At 43.4% G+C, this 20,698-nt stretch overlaps 1 protein-coding gene across 2 annotated transcripts in view; it reads left to right on the forward strand.

Moving 5' to 3' along the window:
• Positions 1 to 2,515: 2,515 nt before the first annotated feature.
• The window catches only part of tmem47 (transmembrane protein 47), a 49,486-nt gene continuing 31,303 nt past the window's right edge, over positions 2,516 to 20,698 (forward strand). The window contains exon 1 of one of the 2 annotated variants that reach the window (XM_060932585.1): positions 2,516 to 3,027. In XM_060932585.1, coding sequence (XP_060788568.1) covers positions 2,790 to 3,027 — 238 coding nt within the window. In that variant the 5' untranslated portion in view covers positions 2,516 to 2,789. Of the gene's footprint in view, positions 3,028 to 17,524; positions 17,725 to 20,698 lie in introns of those variants that run through there. The other variant, XM_060932584.1, reaches the window with a different exon arrangement.

A 20,698-nucleotide genomic window follows, 5' to 3' on the forward strand; every position in this document is an offset into this window, starting at 1 on the left:
AGCAGATACACAGACAGAGAGAGAGAGAGAGAGAGAGTAGCAGATACACAGAGAGAGAGTAGCAGATACAGAGAGAGAGAGAGAGAGAGAGAGTAGCAGATACACAGAGAGTAGCAGATACACAGACAGAGAGAGAGAGAGAGAGAGAGAGTAGCAGATACACAGACAGAGAGAGAGAGAGAGAGAGAGTAGCAGATACAGAGAGAGAGAGTAGCAGATACAGACAGAGAGAGAGAGAGAGAGAGAGAGTAGCAGATACACAGAGAGAGAGTAGCAGATACAGAGAGAGAGAGAGAGAGTAGCAGATACAGAGAGAGAGTAGCAGATACACAGAGAGAGAAGCAGATACACAGAGAGAGAGTAGCAGATACAGAGAGAGAGAGAGTAGCAGATACACAGAGAGAGAGTAGCAGATACAGAGAGAGAGAGTAGCAGATACACAGACAGAGAGAGAGAGAGAGAGAGAGAGAGAGAGTAGCAGATACACAGAGAGAGAGTAGCAGATACATAGAGAGAGAGTAGCAGATACAGAGAGAGAGAGTAGCAGATACACAGAGAGAGAGTAGCAGATACAGAGAGAGAGAGAGTAGCAGATACACAGAGAGAGAGAGTAGCAGATACAGAGAGAGAGTAGCAGATACAGAGAGAGAGAGAGAGAGTAGCAGATACAGAGAGAGAGAGTAGCAGATACACAGAGAGAGAGAGTAGCAGATACAGAGAGAGAGAGAGAGAGTAGCAGATACACAGAGAGAGAGAGTAGCAGATACACAGAGAGAGTAGCAGATACAGAGAGAGAGAGAGTAGCAGATACACAGAGAGAGAGAGTAGCAGATACACAGAGAGAGTAGCAGATACAGAGAGAGAGAGAGTAGCAGATACACAGAGAGAGAGAGTAGCAGATACAGAGAGAGAGAGAGAGTAGCAGATACACAGAGAGAGAGAGTAGCAGATACACAGAGAGAGAGAGTAGCAGATACAGAGAGAGAGAGAAGCAGATACACAGAGAGTAGCAGATACATAGAGAGAGAGTAGCAGATACAGAGAGAGAGAGTAGCAGATACACAGAGAGAGAGAGTAGCAGATACAGAGAGAGAGAGTAGCAGATACACAGAGAGAGAGAGTAGCAGATACACAGAGAGAGAGAGTAGCAGATACACAGAGAGAGAGAGTAGCAGATACACAGAGAGAGAGAAGCAGATACACAGAGAGTAGCAGATACATAGAGAGAGAGTAGCAGATACAGAGAGAGAGAGTAGCAGATACAGAGAGAGAGAGTAGCAGATACACAGAGAGAGAGAGAGTAGCAGATACAGAGAGAGAGAGAGAGAGTAGCAGATACACAGAGAGAGAGAGTAGCAGATACACAGAGAGAGAGAGAGTAGCAGATACAGAGAGAGAGAGAGTAGCAGATACACAGAGAGAGAGAGTAGCAGATACAGAGAGAGAGAGAGAGTAGCAGATACAGAGAGAGAGTAGCAGATACACAGAGAGAGAGTAGCAGATACACAGAGAGAGAGAGTAGCAGATACACACAGAGAGAGAGAGTAGCAGATACACAGAGAGAGAGTAGCAGATACACAGAGAGAGAGAGAGAGAGAGAGAGAGAGAGAGAGAGAGAGTAGTAGATACACAGAGAGAGAGTAGCAGATACACAGAGAGAGAGTAGCAGATACACAGAGAGAGAGTAGCAGATACAGAGAGAGAGTAGCAGATACACAGAGAGAGAGAGAGAGAGAGAGAGAGAGTAGTAGATACACAGAGAGAGAGTAGCAGATACACAGACAGAGAGAGAGAGAGAGTAGCAGATACAAAGAGAGAGTAGCAGATACAGAGAGAGAGAGAGAGAGAGAGAGAGAGAGAGTAGCAGATACAGAGAGAGAGAGAGTAGCAGATACACAGAGAGAGAGAGAGAGAGAGAGAGAGAGAGAGAGTAGCAGATACACAGACAGAGAGAGAGAGAGAGAGAGAGAGAGTGTAGCAGATACACAGAGAGAGAGTAGCAGATACAGAGAGAGAGTAGCAGATACACAGACAGAGAGAGAGAGAGAGAGAGAGAGTAGTAGATACACAGAGAGAGAGTAGCAGATACACAGACAGAGAGAGAGAGAGAGTAGCAGATACAAAGAGAGAGTAGCAGATACAGAGAGAGAGAGAGAGAGAGAGAGAGAGAGTAGCAGATAGAGAGAGAGAGAGTAGCAGATACACAGAGAGAGAGAGAGAGAGAGAGAGAGAGAGAGAGAGTAGCAGATACACAGACAGAGAGAGAGAGAGAGAGAGAGAGAGAGTGTAGCAGATACACAGAGAGAGAGTAGCAGATACAGACAGAGAGAGAGAGAGAGAGAGAGTAGTAGCAGATACAGAGAGAGAGAGAGAGAGAGAGTAGCAGATACACAGAGAGAGAGCGCAGATGTCCGGACTTTAGGACCCTGCAGGTGCGCCGTATTTTGTGTTCAGTAATGTGCAGTGCGGATCCTCATCCTCAGAGCGCGCGACCCTCCGTCTGACTCCCTCCGCTCTCTCTGTGTGTCTCTCTCTCTCTCTCTGTGTGTCTCTCTCTCTCTCTGCTGCCTCTCTCTCTCTCTCTCTCTCTCTGCTGCCTCTCTCTCTCTCTGTGTCTCTGCTGCCTCTCTCTCTCTCTCTCTCTCTGTGTCTCTGCTGCCTCTCTCTCTCTCTCTCTCTCTCTGTGTCTCTGCTGCCTCTCTCTCTCTCTCTCTCTCCGTTCCGCGCGGAGCCTCGGCAGCAGCAGGAGCGGTGAGCGCGAGCCCCCGAGTCCCGAGCCGCCGCTGCTGATGGCCTCGTCCGCGAGCGGTCCGGAAGAGGCGCGCGGCGCGGCTTCCTCCTCGGCGCCCACGCCCCTCAAGCTGGTGGGCCTGGTGTGCGTGTTCCTGGCGCTGTGCCTGGACGTGGGCGCCGTGCTCAGTCCCGCCTGGGTCACCGCCGACCAGGAGTATTACCTCTCCCTGTGGGAGTCCTGCTGGAAATCCGCCGGCGCGAGCGCGTGGCAGTGCAGCGGCACACTCAACACGGGTGGGTCTCTCACACACACACACACACACACACACACACACACACACACACGATAAACAAACAAATCAGCCGGACACACTTTCATCCCGGAGAGCTCCCTCACGGTACAGTATCGGTATCACGATAAAATGTGTTACAAATATCGACCACCTTCAGTGATCAGATCCTGATGCAAGAGCTGTTCAACATCTGTAAACATCCTTCTTTATCTGCAGGTGAGCAGGGCATTTATTCAAAAAACACTCAGGTATTAATCTCACAACTGATTAGTTTATTAGATTTATTAAAGATTTTTTCTAGAAAAAAAGGTATTTGTTTACACAAGTGAGGCTTCTTCTAATCAAATATGCACACAATTTGCATGCTTAATGAAACCCAATATTTAGTCAGTGGGTGATGATAGAATTTTAAAAAATGTTGATTTCCCTCACTGTGAAGACATTTTACAGAAAAGTTTGTTAAAAAACCTTTTTTTTTTAAATTGTTGAATAAAGAAAATAGCACACACTGTTAAAAAAAATATCATTTTTCTGTATAAAATCCAACATGAATCTGACAACAATCACCATTTCATCAGTTCATCTGGAATATCCTTCGAATGAGGGATAGAAATAAAACGAAGGTCTAATTTTTTTTTTCAAGAATCAAGATACATATAAATTGTAAGCAGGATGTTTTTAGCATTTTTGTAATTTTTTTGCACTTTGTCTATATTTTATTTAATGTTGTTAGTAGTTTAATGTTAATAACTTAAGATATGTGTCTTTATCTTAGTAATAATAATAATAATAATAAGAATAAGAATGCATAACATTTACATGAAATGGGCGGAGCTTAAACCCTTCAAAGTTTTTGGATAATGCATTGTCTGAAAAATGACAAATAAACAATAAAATAACATTTTTTTCTGTTTGAATTTTGATATTTTTTAGTACAGATTATATTTATCCAAAAATATGACCAAACTGATAATTTCTTGTAGTAGTGTTTCACTTTAAATCAACATTGCACTGCTATTTGTAATCAGTTCTTGTTAAAGCAGTAATGTTGAGATGTGTTTTCTGCATATTTGTGCCTCCGCCCGTGTCCTGAGAGAGTTTATCGACCTGGATATTAAGCTACAGCATCACTAAAACACTGATATCTCTGTATATCCATCTGTAGATCAGTGATCTGATATGTTTCTGCTGAAAATTATATCATTAATGAATTAATTATATCTCAATACTGTATCTGTGGACTGAATCAAGTTTCTTCGATGAGGCTGGAAAAATATTTGGAGTCAAAATAATTGGAGTCAAGCGTCTAGAAATGTAAAAAGTGGCCTGACGGTTTGAATTTTCCAGACCACAGTCTACTGCGGACAATCCGATATGAAACATCCGTTGCGCATCTGAATGACCGGCTGTCTGTCTGACGTTAGTGCTGTATTGATGAGAGCGTATCACATTACAGCAGTTCATCTCAGTGTCTGTCAGCATATCAGTGGTTCTATGAGTTACTATATCCTTCCTGGCAAAAAACATCAAACCTTGAACCGATCTGTCCCTTTTCCTCTGTCCTCTCTTATCAACAAGGTGTTTATTTCCACCCACAGAACTGCCACCCATTCACTCACTCAATGTTTTTTTTTTTTTTTTTTGCACCGTTCTGTGTAGAGACTGTTGTGTGTGAAAACCCCAGGAGGAGATCAGCAGTTTCTGAAATACTCAAACCAGAAATACTCATCTGGCTCAAACCGACACCCGTACCGCAGTGAAAGAAAGAAAGTCACACAAAAATTGAGATCACAGTTTTTCTCATTCTGATGTTTGAACATTGTGAACATTAACTGAAGCTCTTGATTTGTGTCTGCGTGATTTGATGCATCAAGGGATCGGCTGATTACAGAACTGCATTAAACAGCAGGTGGATGTAGGGGTGTTCCTAATAAAGTGGCCGGTGATCATATACATCCTTCAGCATTGAGTTCTCACTTTAGGGTCAACTTAAGGTTGCACATCTTTAAAAAAAAGGAAATATATCCACTTAGATGCGTATGAATTTAATAGAAAGCTCTCAGATGTCAGGTACAATCATAGTCAAGTCTAAATTCAGTTTTATTCACGTAGCACATTTAGCAAAAATCTGGACACTTCTAAAGCCCAGGTGTTGTGTTCACGTCTTCTTCACATTCTGAAAAAGGAATCTTGAGTTTGTTTAAGGGTCAAAAATGTGTTCTGGTATTTAAAAAAAAAAAAGTTAGGGATGCGTTAAAACCTATACTGGTATCAGGGTTAAAGGGGAACTGAAGGCAAATTTTTTATTATCAAAATTCTATTTCTCATTTTATTAAATATCGGAATGCATGTTTGATCGCTATTTTGTCGCTGCTATAGCAAGTTATGAGTGTTTGAAATATGCTCTGTAATATATCAGTCCATATGTCAGAGCAATGGCCGTAAACGAGATTCGCTGAGACCTGTGCGAGACATCGTAGGACGGAAGTAAAACGTACAGCGGAAATCAAAGTGACCGACATCTGCCAACGTTGTCAATAGACGTGTGCGCCCTCTTTCGAATGCTGACGTAATCAAGCTGGAAGTTTTGTTTGTTTTGATAGCAATCAGGAAAGTTTGAAAAAAGTAGGCAGTAATCGTCATTTAAACTCGTTTTTGTGCAATATTTTGTTTGGAAAACAGCTTTCAAAATGGCGGCACTGACACCTGGCTGACGCTTCATGTTTCGAAGTCTCGCACAAGCCTCGTGAAGATCGCGCGGATAAGCGACGCATGCCGTGGACCAAACGAACTAAATTCAACACGGCTAAAAACCGAATAGGCCGATAAATATAATATTTAATTGCAATTAGTTGCCAATACGAGTCACGATATAAGGTTACTAAAACTGAAAACGTAATTGAATAACACGTTAAGAAATAAAGCAAGTTTAAAAATGACTTCAGTTCTCCTTTAACTGATTTACTCATACTTGTAAAAAAAAAAGCTCTGATATATCAGGATCTGATACCGAGTGATACAGAGTGACGTAAACCAAGTGTTTGTTTTCATGCTGACGACTGGATGATATGAAATGACATTTCTGGAATTATTTCATGGTGAATGATCAAAGCAAACAAATTGTCTCCTGATAACAGATGTTGAGCGTTAGTACCGCCGGCCTGAGCGCACAAAGCAATATCAGTGAGCGTGGGCATTAAAACGAGCTCTCGCACGACAGTGTTTTGTGGGTTTGGCACAACGAAACTGTGAGCATTTAATTTCTCTGAGAACTGAGCGCTGAGCATTGAGGCACTCACTTCCTTTACACTTTCTTTATGAATCACGGTGCAGCTTTTAACGACCGCGCTCGCGGATACGGCTCGCGTCGGCCGTCCTCTTGTTCTGTCGTTAAACATACTGTAACAAGAACATAAGCACTGCAACCCTGCTATAACAAACTTCTTCCTTGTTGGGCGTCCAGATAATTCGTTATACTGAAAAGTTCGTAAAACTGAAATGGCGCCGCTCGTGACACCAAACACTCACTCTGACGTAAAACAAGACCAACTGTGTTTAATTTAGATTTAAGCTTAATTCACTTATAGATTTACAAAGTAAAGGAAACGAGTCACACTCACCATAGTTTGGTTTCCACATCGTCTTTCTTTTCAGCCCGTTATGTTGATCGCAGTTATGTACGAAGTCTTGGGATTCTTTTTCTTTAAAAGTTGAAATTGACTCTTTCAGGACACCGTATTCTTTAGGCAAATTTGTCACTTTTTCACCACGCTTTAGACGCTCCAGGATATGAAGTTTGTCTTCGATGGTGTCACGTCCATGTGTGCACAGCACTGCGGTGCCATTAGGACTAATTACCATGCACCTGTTCCAGATTAGAGTGCAACCACAGCGTGAAGTATCCATGCTGTACCTTGTGTCTCACATTACCAAGCCTTTTTGTAGCACCATGTTGATATTCCGGTTTCTGACTCTGTTTTGTTTTTTGGATTTTGCCCTTTGTCTCTGCCTTTCATCTCCTGTCTGTGCCTCGCCTGAGCATTGCCTGTCTTTTGACTTTGATTTTTGATTACTGATTTGGATCTGTTTGCCAGCGTGTTTTTAAATAAAACCCTTCCTGCGATTACACCCTGACCATTCACCTGCATTTTCTGACAGGCGGCGAGTATGTTACGTTTGCGAATAGCCATGACAACAGTGCTTACGGAGTAAAGACTCAAGTAAAGTTGTGTTTAGTTTGTAAAATAAAGTCCTTTTAAGGAATATTTTGAAGTCAATGATTGCCGTAGACCAGTGGGTGGCCTAGTGGTTAGTGTATCTGCCTCTCTATCAGGAGCTCACGAGTTCTACTGACGGCACGGTGGTGTAGTGGTTAGCAAGGTTGCCTCACAACAAGAAGGTTCCGGGTTCGAACCCAGCGGCTGGCGAGGGCTTTTCTGTGTGGAGTTTGCATGTTCTTCCCGTGTCTGCGTGGGTTTCCTCCGGGTGCTCCGGTTTCCCCCACAGTATAAAGACATGCGGTTAGGTTAATATGGGACGGCCTTGGGCTGAGGTGCCCTTGAGCGAGGCACCTAACTCCCGATTGCTCCCTGGGCGCTGTTAGCATGGCTGCCCACTGCTCTGGGTATGTGTGTGTGTGTGCTCATTGCTCACATGTGTGTTCAGTGCAGAGAGGAAATTTCACAAGTGTGTGATGAATAAAGTTGTGCTTTCTTTCTTTTCTGACAGTCGGGTCATACCGTCCCGAAGAAGAAGAAACCTTTATTTGTCACATGTACATTTCAAGCACAGTGAAATTATCCTCTGCATTTAACCTATCTGAAGCAGTGAACACACACACACACGCGCACACCCAGAGCAGTGGGCAGCCACACTAGAGCGCCCGGGGAGCAGTCAGGGGTTTGGTACCTCGCTCAAGGGCACTTCAGCCCAAGGCCACCCCACGTTAACCTAACTGCATGTCTTTGGACTGTGGGGGAAACCGGAGCACCCAGAGGAAACCCACGCAGACACGGGGAGAACATGCAAACTCCGCACAGAAAGGCCCTCGCCGGCCGCTGGGCTCGAACCTGGACCTTCTTGCTGTGAGGCGACTGTGCTAACCACTACACCACCATGCCGCCCAATGCTGTATTGCAGCGTGCCATCTGGCAAGGCATGCTGCAATACAGATGTGAGTGGGGAGTCAAACTCTTGTGGTTACCAGAGGACACGCCCCCCCCACTGTAAACCTAGCTATGTAATCTAGGTGAGAGGCCGAGGGCTACGAAACGGAGATCGGCACCGCCAAACGCACCATGAATGGTGCGGGAAGGACTTTGAATTTTTTTGACAATGATTGCCGTTCTTGATAATTGTTACCGATCAACACCTAAGAGAAACTCGTTAAGCTTTTGTTTTATGGCGTTAAGATGTATTGTTAACTTGACTGCGGACTTGATTAGTTATTGTTCGTCTCTGGGGGAAGAAGAGCACATGGCTCAGTGATGTTTTTTGGAGACTCTGACTCATTGTCATTAAAGGTGGGGACACAAACTTACTTTATGGTACGGTTGCAGCGTAGTGTATGTTGCTCATTTTGTTTGACGAGTACCAAAAATACTGTCTGAATACACAAACTGGAACGATGATTCAGGTTGAAACTTTTTTTATTTATTTATTTTTTATCTCTGTGCATTCTAAGAGAACTACCAGCCCAGGACAAGACCCTAATGGCCCTTTTCCACTACCCTTTTTCAGCTCACTTCAGCCCGACACGGCTCGCGTTTCGACTACCTCAGAGCAGCACGACTCAGCTCGCTTCAGCCTTACTCAGCACCCAAAACTCGCACGGTTTTGGAGTGGGGCTGAAGCGAGCCAAACCGAGCCGAGTGGGGCTAGGGGCGTGAGGAGACACTCCCCTGTGCACTGATTGGCGAGGAGGAGTGTCCTCACATGCCCACACACGCCCCGAGAGCACGCTGGGATCTGTAAACCCGGAAGAAGAAGAATTACGAATTACGAGAATTTCTGAAGCCTTATGCACCTCGCCTCATCTATACGCTCTTGCCAGTATCTGTTGGCGTTGTCGGTGACAACAAGCCACAGCACCAAGACCAGCAACACTAACGACTCCATGTCCTCCATGTTTATTGTTTACTATCCGGGTCGTGAGACTACCGCTTAAAAGCTCACTGATGTCACTGTTTGCGCCGCCTAACGACATCACGTGACCTCCACCCACTTTCGCTAACTCCACCCAATGTGTCCACCCACTTCCAGCCAGCACGGTTCAGCGCGGTTGTAGTCGAAATGCAACTCCAACAGCCCCACTCAGCTCGACTCAGCCCAACTCAGCACGGCACGGCTCAGCCCAACTCAGCCGCATTGGTAGTGGAAAAGCGGCATTAATGGACAAATTTCTGTGTGCACAATTTAAGTAAGGGCTGTAAGGGACGTCTCGGACCATTCGGTGCTCGATGGACCTCAGCATGGTGTGAAACGATGGCTATGAACTCCACTAAATCTCCTGCCAGGACACCACCATGACTTCGTCCTAATGAGGCCGTATCTCAGGAGTGATATGGCCCGGATCTTCAAAGTTTGGTCCAAAAAACAAAACCCTGCACAAACTTTAAACAGGATCAATCACTTTTTACACCCTTATGTGATTAAACGTAACCCTGTTTGACCTGTCTATCTTCAGAACTGTCCTAAGTGGCTACGTTAACGCATTAATAATTAGCATCACAGAATATTCATAACTGATGATTGAGTCTAGCTTTAACATCTGATATGTTTTGATCACTGTAACCCTGTTTATAAGGTGATACTGTATACAAGGCATCGTATTTATAAAACAGTCTGGGGAATGAAGTTAGCATGAAATTAGCATATCTAACTAGCTAAACCGCGCTTGTGACGACTTGCCATGCCGTTTTTATGAAGTGAAGAAAACAAAGCCTCGTTTTACTGACAGTTGTCGGCCTCAAAGCATCACAAACGCAGTTTAACAGGTTCAAACTGAATATTTTGAAATGTTTACAGCAGGTGCTAATCGCTAATTGCTAGTTCATGTTCCGTTCTGCTCTTTCTTTGAGTTCACCCAGTCGTTGCTCTCGGACAATGTGGGAATGTCACAGCGGGCCCAGCTGGGATTTCTTTCTGCTTTTGTTGCCCTGAAAATGGGCTTTTTGTCAGGGTTCAGTGAGAAGGGAGGCTAACTTGGCCATGCTAACTCCCCCGAGACATTAGTGTGCACGCAGATTAGTTACCACGGCAACAAGTGGCCCATTTCCCACCGAGTACATGAAACTCAAGATACTTTGTTATTGCAGGTTGATGTCGGTCTGGAATGAAATTGGAGAAGAAAAGTGAATATTTGAGATGTTGGTGGTTTAGAGGTCGTTTAGAAGAAGAAGAAGAAGAAGGTTTTCATCAATCGTGTAAAAACAAAAATATTTTTTTCTTTGTTTATGCTTTTTGTCCTACCAAAAAAAAAGCTGAGTTGGACTCCATCTAAACTCCTGAAGCAGGAAAGTAGGAGTCGGAGCCACGTCCGTTCCGGAGCTTTATCGACCCAAACCTCACCATAATCCGTCACTCTACTTGTTCTTGTATTTTCCCCGTGTGTCATGGACTGTGCATTAAACAAATCTCATTAGCGTTGAAATTACCGTTCGGCTAATGTGGCCCTCTACAGAACGCTTTTATCGACTTGCTGACTACACGGCTTGTCCCGGATAGACGTTTCGGTTAGAGATTTGTTTGCATTAAGGATTAACTATTAAATTAAGGCATTAATATGCTCACACACACACATGCACACACCCGCACACACACACGGGAGACAGAGGAATTTGGTTAGAGTGTGTGAGAACGTACTTTTTGTGCTGATGCAGAATGTGAAGGGCGTGCACAAAGCTAAATTCTGCTCTCCATAGGTGCACGAGTGCGTGTGTGTGTGTGTGTGTGTGTGTGGACCTGTCCCTGTTTCAGTCCTATTTTTAACACACCCTCGTCCACGTTCCCTCACCACACACAAGCGCAAAATATCTACATCATGACATTTTAATTACGATGTTTAAACTCCTCTTGGGTGGATCTATTTGGGGTAGGAGGAGCTTCAAAAGCTTTGAAACCAATCAGGTTTGATATGCAAGTTCTGGTTCGCGAACACCTTCAGCCACAGAGCCGAGCTGTTCGACAAAAATCATGGTTGATAAAATGACAGCTCCAGAAAATAAACTCAAGAGCTTTGAACCAATCAAGATTGATATGCAAATTATTTTCGACAAAGCAGGCGGAAACTTTTAGGCACTGAACCTGCGTGCTAGCTAAAATAGCTAGCTAGCTTAATGATGAGCAGAATCATTATGGTAATGGTGTACTTGTGAAATCGATAGTAAAGGAAATGACGACGCACAAAATAATTTAAGCCAATACGAATTGATATGCAAATTATTTGTAGATGACGTGCCCATGGGATCTGCGTGCTAAGCTAGCTAGCTGTTTCAGCGAATGTTAGTGATGTACTAAATGTTGTTCGCCCGTGTGGTGTTAGCGTTCTGATGTTAAAAGAAGAAAAAGTAAGCAGTTTATTATTTTATATTTGGCAGGTTTTATTTATCGAGCGAGTCGGTTTGCTAACTCGCGAGCGTGTTAACTAGCTAGGGTGTGTTCAGTACTTGTTAACTCGTAATATATAAGTAATAAAATAAAAAATAAAACATATGTTGGATGTAATGTACAGATAAAACAGGCATTATAATAATGTTAAATAAATTGTATACCTTTTATATTTTTATTATATACAGTAGTACGGTTGGGGCGGCACGGTGGTGTAGTGGTTAGCGCTGTCGCCTCACAGCAAGAAGGTCCTGGGTTCGAGCCCCGGGGCCGGCGAGGGCCTTTCTGTGTGGAGTTTGCATGTTCTCCCCGTGTCTGCGTGGGTTTCCTCCGGGTGCTCCGGTTTCCCCCACAGTCCAAAGACATGCAGGTTAGGTTAACTGGTGACTCTAAATTGACCGTAGGTGTGAATGTGAGTGTGAATGGTTGTCTGTGTCTATGTGTCAGCCCTGTGATGACCTGGCGACTTGTCCAGGGTGTACCCCGCCTTTCGCCCATAGTCAGCTGGGATAGGCTCCAGCTTGCCTGCAACCCTGTAGAAGGATAAAGCGGCTAGAGATAATGAGATGAGATGAGTAGTACGGTTGAAGTTTTAGATTTTATTTCTTTACTTTCTCCACCGCTGTTTTGAAAAGGAACCATGATTCATTTGCCATCAAACCTCCAAGGAGTCACGAAGCAAAATTTAAATGTGCAGCGAAAGTATTGGCACCCTGAAACGGCCGTGATTTCGCCAAAGAGGAAATGGAGAAGGGAAGTGCACCAGGGTGTGTTAAAAACAATCTCGGAGCACAACACGCATCTCCGTGGCTGACTCTCATCCCTCTTTTCATCACGTGTGTTGGTATTTGGTGTAGTTTTATTTTTTCCTGCTCTCAGCTGTTGTCGCCATTTGACGGAGCGCAGGGCGTTGCACCAAGCCGATGAGATCTAGCTTTCAGTAATTAATGTTTTGATCTTTATCAGCATTTCCCCTGCCGGGATCCTGCAGGGATTTTATTTTCTTTTGGGATAAGATCTCGTCCTGCTTGGCTTCTTCCAAACGCACGTCTCAAGGTGCTTCAAAGACGTCGTGTTGGAAAAACATTTCAAGAGACTAGGAAAGACAATCTGAGAGCTCAGACTGTTGTTTTTATTTCCCCCCCGAGGCCTCCCAGGAGAGCGCTGTTTGATAGACAGCAGTCCGAGACAGCTCGCTCACAACTTCCTGTAGTGACAAACGCATTCGTAATTCAAAACCCTGACCCTTATATGGTAACACAGGCTTGTTTATGTTCCCAGCATCGGAACCGGAAGAACCCTGAACCTGTTTACGAACGTCACGTATTAAAAGTGACCACTTTGTGGTGGAGGAAACGATGTCATTCTTCAGGTTGATGAGGCTTTACGGTTGATGCAGGATGATAAAAAGAAAAGGTAAAGGAAACAAAAGAGATTTTTATAATGAGATGCCCGTTTTCAGTGTCTCTTTCTACAACTCGTAAAAAAACAAACAAACAAAAAAAAACCCCACCAACATCTTGACTGATGATGCCATATACAGCAATTTCACTCCGGCCTCAGGGGAAATAAGGAATGTTGGAATGTTCATTTCTTCAGGCCACAGGACCTGCCGAAGAATAAAAATAGGGCTGGAATGTAGTGGTTAATATTAGGGGGAGAGAAAAATAGATTCCTAGGGCACTTTCGCACCTATTAGTCTGATTAATACAGTTTTATATCGGCGTGGTTTCACACTGCACATTTTAAAGGAACCAAAATGCAGCTAAAAAAGTGTTGTTCAGGCTGAGGTGTGTGCACGAGAATAAACATCCTCATAAAACTCTTCCGTTCGTTGATGATAAAATTGATGAGAAATCATCTCATTATCTCTAGCCGCTTTATCCTGTTCTACAGGGTCGCAGGCGAGCTGGAGCCTATCCCAGCTGACTACGGGCGAAAGGCGGGGTACACCCTGGACAAGTCGCCAGGTCATCACAGGGCTGACGCATACAGTGCGTTTACATGCACATAGAGAAAATCGAATTTCTGCCATAGCGCGACTGAAATCGAAGTTCTAAATGCCATGGAAACACCTTAGCTCGGCTGAAATCGAACCGAACTGGATTTCTCGTAATCGAGCTACGCGACCTAGGTTATGCGATTGTAGCCGAGCTACTTAGTGCATGTAAACCCTATCGAGCTACGTAGTCGAGCTGCTTACTTCAGCACTGCCCCTTCCGGAAGTGACGAGTGACGAGACCACAAGCGGGAAACACAACAGCCTCGGTCGGCATGACAACAGTAGTAGAAACGTGCTCTGGAGCAATGAGGAGATAGAGTTCATGCTCATTCAGCTTAAGGAGTTGAATATATATCGATGTTGCTGTCCTCGTCGTCGTTATTCTTGTGAACGCGGAACTGATAACTTTGTTTATACTCTTGAATAGCTCTTCTTCATGACGACAACCGAAGTGTACCAACACGATGGGGCATGTAGCGCCACCTGTGGCTCGGGTGCAGAATGTACCTCACACAATAGCTTGATTCCTTTGTGTGCATGTAGGATTGGATTTCTCTGGCACCCCTGCTGGGACCCTTAGCTCGATTACCGACAGCAGCTCGATTTGGATGTGCATGTAAACGCACTGATAGACACAGACAACCATTCACACTCACATTCACACCTACGGTCAATTTAGAGTCACCAGTTAACCTAACCTGCATGTCTTTGGACTGTGGGGGAAACCGGAGCACCCGGAGGAAACCCACGCGGACACGGGGAGAACATGCAAACTCCGCACAGAAAGGCCCTCGCCGGCCACGGGGCTCGAACCCGGACCTTCTTGCTGTGAGGCGACAGCGCTAACCACTACACCACCGTGCCGCCCATGAGAAATCATGCAAATATAAAATAAAATAATTACAGTATTGTATAAATCAGCAGTTCCTTAAACATTTTTGCAGCCAAAAAGTTATTTTATATTTATTTCAACCATGGATCTTATGATGCAATTTGAGACAAAATTATGATTTAAAAATGATTTTATTGCTTATGCTCATTATATGGTTCACAGCAACAGCGTGTTTTATTTATATATATATATATATATATATATATATATATATATATATATATATATATAAAAATATAAAATTTTATTTATATATATATTTACTGTGAAATACACCACTCACCACTCCGATTTTTCATCCGAGCTCCATCCGGGACATGGAGAACCAAAACCGTGACATCAGTCTCTATCTGTCACTCGTGAGGAAACCGATGATAAATCGATGTTTTGATAAATTTGGGGACTTTTTGTTTGTGCATGTGTCGATTATATTAAAAAGAAAATCACATGTTGGCTTGAAGATATGAAGTTTATCATCTCGTGTTGAAAAACTCACATTTTTCATACGAAACACATCGCGGATCTGAGTGACAGATTTAAATAATATTGCCTGGTGTTCAATATCATTCTAGCTGAATGGATAGACCACGAAAAAAAGCCGGTCAGCATTATTATTATGATTTCCTTCACAGTGCGTATGTACTGGTGAGTCCTGCGCTGGCCACAACAAGTAGCCTCAGCAGTCCAGGGCTCTGCGGAGGATCCTCGCTGATCCAAGCAGAACAGTCTTCTGCATAGTAAAGGGTTTCAACCCTACACGCATGTTGCGCAAATATCCTTCTAGTCTGTCGGTGAAGCTACCCAACGCTCCTATAACAATTGGGCTGATAACAACTTTCTTCATCTTCCACATCTCTATAACCAGATCACGAGACTTCTTGATCTTCTCGTCCTCCTTCAACGGGATCCTACTGTCACCTGAGCAAGCAACAGCAATGATGCGACACACTTTCTCGTCCTCCACCACAATATCGGGTCTGTTGTGCATGAGCCTCTTATCAGGCGTGCTCATTGGGGATAGATTAGGGATAAAATTAGCTCATGTTTTAAGTCGTTCAAATTCTGTAAAGCTGCTTTTCGGCAGTGTTTATTGTTAAAAGCGCTGTACAAATAAACTTGACTTGACTTATCCGTCTGGATCGTAAAATCCGACAATACCGTCACATGGCTGTTCTCTATAACTGGCTTGGGATTGTGTTCGTACCATTTCTCCTCGCATTTCATATCATATTGCTTACACAGATCCCAGTGGATGGCCTTGGCTACATTATCATGTCGATGTTTGTACTCCGACCGTGCTAGCTTGGGGCATTCACTTAGAAGGTGGTTCACTGTTTCATCCTTCCCCCTGCACAGTCTGCATAGGGATTCTTCCTGAGACTTCTCGATTTTGGACTTGATCGCATTTTCCTGAGTGACTGACTCTGTGCGGTCATGATCAGTCTTTCGGTGTGTTTTTTCAGATGACCCTTCTCTAACCACACCCAGCTTTTCTCGCTTACGGTCCCATCCATCTCCCTCATAAACTGGGCATGAAGTTGCTCCTCTTCTTCTTCTTCTGCTTATTATTATTATTATTATTATACATACGCATTCCTTTCAGGTGTTCACCGCGTCTTTCTCTCAAAATCTTCCGTATTTAACGAAGTAAACCTGGCGGCCATGTTTGTTTACAAATTGTCCCAGTCGCTCACTCGCTAGCGCGGAAGTTTTGTGTCTCTGACGTGTGACGTCATGATGTCTTGACAACCATGCAATATCATACACCATATTCAACGCTCATTCTCCACTGGGTAGAGTGATGTAATACACGTAGGATAAGCGATACGCTAACAATATTGCATGCTGTCAAACCAAATGAATGAAACCCGCTAGAAAGGAATGGAACACATGTTTTTATTCCATCGAGAAAGTGTCCTGTATGTATAATAATTTCTGATCTTTCACTCTGATGATGTCACGCCTAGTGTTTTCCTGCTGCATTGTCAAAATGGTGACCTGGTTCAAAATTAAAATTCTTCAAATTAACTTGACCTTTTTTTTTTTTTTGTGGATGTGTCCATATAATATAAAGAACATTACACGGTAATGTGAAGATATGAAGGTTATCTTCATGTTCATAAACTTCATATCTTCACGGAACTGTGATGTATATAATGCCGTAATTGACCAATCAGAATCGAGTATTCAAATAAGTTGTGTCATAAGTAGGGACTCTCACACTTCAGGTCATGCAGTTATATATCCTGTCCATACTAGGGATTTTGTACCGATACGAAACTACTTTCGTACCGCAACACCTGTCCACACTAGCAACTATACCGGTACTGTAGCGGTATAACTGTATCGGTACGAAACCCACAAATGTATGGGTTTCGTACCGGTACAGTATCGGTACTGTAGCGCTTCGCTGTAGTGTGGACAGATGAAGCGGCTCTGTATCGATACAAATATAATATGCATGCGCAAAGTCTCACACCTCAATCGATGTCTTCGCTGAATAAAATAGTGAAGAACGGAGATTTGTTTGTTTCTTTCTCAACTGAATAAATGACCACCAGAAATACAGACTGTACATTGACAACAAAAAGCACACACACGTTGTTTCATCCGCCATATATTCTCGGAAGGAAGTTACTCGGTAACCACGGAAACATTTCACGCACGCGCATTTCAACTACCGTGAAAGAAAACCGCAAACATTTCTCGCTAGTGTGGACAGATGCACTAAACTGTACCGGTATACTTTGTATCGATACAGTTATACCACTTTCGTACCGGTATAGAGATCTTGCAGTCACGTGACCAGAAAGTACACAGCCGCCATCTTGTCGGTCAACAGCACAGCTGAATACTGCTGCACTCGTGTACAGAATGGATCAATTTCAACCGACGGACTACACGGCTCATTTTTCTAATGAACAGATAACTAGATATATGTCTAAAAAAAACCGATCTACAGATTTTTGACCCTTATGGCTTTCCGGACGGAGTTTTCACGACCGTGTCAGTGGATATGGAACTGCCAGCGGAATACCCGGACGTGTATAATTACCTCATTAACTTTCCCTCGCTGTTCAGTGGTGAAGCACTGCGTGCTTATAAATCTCTGGACCGTTATCTTTACAGAAATTCAGGATTTGTCAGCGACTCAGATGTGGCATCTTGTAAACAAGAACATGATCCTCACTGGATGGGTAAGTCACTTAAGTATTGAGTATAGCACTGACCAGCCGATTATAGAATAGAATAAGGTAATTCCAGCTGTAATTTCAAATCGTCCGTCTTGTTTACCTGGCGTTGGAGAGGTAGAGGCTTAGCAGTGGAGATTTGAGTTGCTGTTTTCTGAGCTTAGTCAACAGGCCGCTCTGCAGCCTCGCTTTTGCTCCCGGCGCCGCCTCCTTCGCTTTGCTTCCAATAACAATCCACGGAGACCCCGCTGGTCTCACTATCTCGTCCGGAATGTTTTTTTTTTTTCTTGTCCGGAATGTTGTGCATGCGATGGAAATCGCTACAAACCGTCATTTTCTGCTGGAAACCCATGTCCAGTAAGTCCATACGGTTGTAGTGGATATTGAAGTCCGGTACAGACGAACAACACGCAAAAATACACACAAAAAACGTGCACAGGTAGGGAGAGCTTGTAGCCGCAGCCGTTGTAGTAGAATTGTATATAGTAGGTTTTTCCAGAAGAAAAGGTAGAAGTAGAACCAGAAGTAGAAGGCGGAAATATGGTGTTTGACCGACAAGATGGCGTCTGTCACAATCTGGATCGGCTGTGACGTCACATGCAAGTGCTCCATAAGTGTGAACACAGCAATAGAAAACTAATCCATGTGGGGGTGGGGTGATACAGCTCAAAGTGAAGTAGAGATCCTCTTACCGCCCTGACGTTGATTATTTTCCAACGTACAACATCTGAAGTGCTTTATTCTTCTTACACTATAGCAGTTTGTCAGCAATTAAAAATTTTAATCATACTTTTTATCCATTTACAGTTGCGTTTAACGTTGCGGAATGACCATGAAACAACTTCGTTCCTGTTCTGACTGATTTTATTCCTTCACCTTGACGTTTTTTAGTAAACTCTCAGTCCTGAAGACATCAGAAAACACATTCCTCCTTACAGAAAACTTCACTATATCAAACATTATTTGTCTTTAGTTGTTAAATAACGGCTCGTTTTTCCAATCAATCCACCAAATCCCTGTGAAAGAGCAAATTCTTAACCTTCTGACTCAAAACCCTCCATAAACGAGTTAATTCCACACGCCAAATAGCCAAACCTCAACTATCTGGAACAATAAACGGCCCTCGGTGGTGTTTTTTTTTCTCCCCCCCAACGTTAGTTCCTGTGCGCTTTATTTTTGAACATGACACCACAGTACAGGAACAACTGATGCCCACAAAAGCTAAGTTCATGCTAATGTGCGGCTAAACTCTCAGGTCCAGGCATTATTTCACAATCTGCTGTTGTTGGCTGCTTTGTTATTAGTGCATCTGTGGTTCGAAATGCTTGAACACAAAAGCTTTTTCTCATGCACGGGCGTCCTTGGGGAACGTTGTTGTGATCGGCCCGTCGGTGTGATTTCTGCTTAGCATCTGATTTGTGAGGCTGTTTATTTCCTGGGTCTGTTAGCGTTGCTGTGATATTCATAGATTTAAGCAGAATCCTGTTTACACTGTACATCCATTCTGTAGCTCAGGAACTGACAGGAACGTGAACAGACTGTTTCACACCTCGTTTCTCAGGAACGGTTGTGCTTTCAGTGTGTTTGACTGACTGTGAATTAGAAAACGTGAAGACTTGGTACAGCTAGCTAATTATTGAGCGAATGTTTGAAAAAACGCTGGGTTATTTTTACAACGCAGTTGATGGTTTAGCTTGTTGCACAAATTGGGTTGATAATGAGGTGAGAATGCTATTATTATTATTATTATTATGTCAAGATTAATTTTATGGAAATGTCAATTGTGCATGTCGCAAAAGAGCGGTGAACAGAAAAAGAAGTAAAAGAAAATCAGCTTCAGCTGTGAGAAATGTACATTTTTGTTCACATGTAACTTCATTTATAATTTATTTTAACTTTTCAGGATTCTGTTCCTCTGTTGTTTTGTGTGTAATAACTTTCCGAACTTGTATTTTTAGCCTACTGATAAACATATGCCGGGTAACATTACATGAAGAAAAACAATACGCTAGTTTCTTGTCATAAAATCAACAAATTAGTACTTTCATAAGAAAATTATAAAGATTAAAACTCCTTACATGAGTACACACTCACCGGCCACTTTAATTGGAACTTATTGTTGGTTCTAAGATCCCTGTTCTTGGCTGCAGGAGTGGAACCCAGTGTGTTCTTCTGTTGCATGCTGAGATGCTTTTCTGCTCACCACGGTTGTAAAGAGTGATTATATGATTTACTATATCCTTCCTGGCAAAAAAGCTCGAACCAGTCTGGGGTGGGTTTTCCAAAAGCCTTTTAAAATGCATATCACAGGTAAATTCAGGAGCAAGATCAATGTAATTCTCCTATTTTATATTAAACTTTTGTCAAATATCTGTCACGTTTTGCATTTTGTGCAATTTTTTTCCCCTTGCGCAATACCAGAAAAATTCAGTTGAAATCAAGCCATTTGAGGCGAATTCGTCTCCTCTGAAAAAACTTGGCATTTGGATTTCCCGGCAAACATTGATTTTCATGACGTCGCGTGTGGGACGCCTCCTTCTGAATCCTACGTCAGTGCTGGTTTGTTTATGAGAAAACGGCCTGGTGGTTTTCTGCAAATTTCTTCAACGTTATCGCGTAATTATTAAAATGGTTAACAGATGTATCGTAGGAGGGTGTAGCAACACCAATCTTGATGGGATTAGTACTCATCGTTTCCCAAAAGACCGGACAATGAGAGAGAAATGGGAGCGCTTGGTCTACACAGGCTGTGCACTGAAACCGTGCAAAGCTCGCGCAGCCTGCTGGCGCTTCCGCAGGTGACGTCACGAATCTGGCTCCAGACTCCCTTGGGATTTTTCCAGACGCGCTTTATTTTATTTTTTTCTGCTGTAGACAGATGGCCTTGTGCAAAATTACCCTTCTGGATGAGTGTGTAAAGGGACATACTTTCATATTAAAAAAAAAAACAAAAAAACACAAAATTGGTCCAGAATATGCA

This window comes from Neoarius graeffei, chromosome 10 (genome assembly GCF_027579695.1).
Source record: "Neoarius graeffei isolate fNeoGra1 chromosome 10, fNeoGra1.pri, whole genome shotgun sequence".
Lineage (NCBI taxonomy): Eukaryota > Metazoa > Chordata > Actinopteri > Siluriformes > Ariidae > Neoarius > Neoarius graeffei.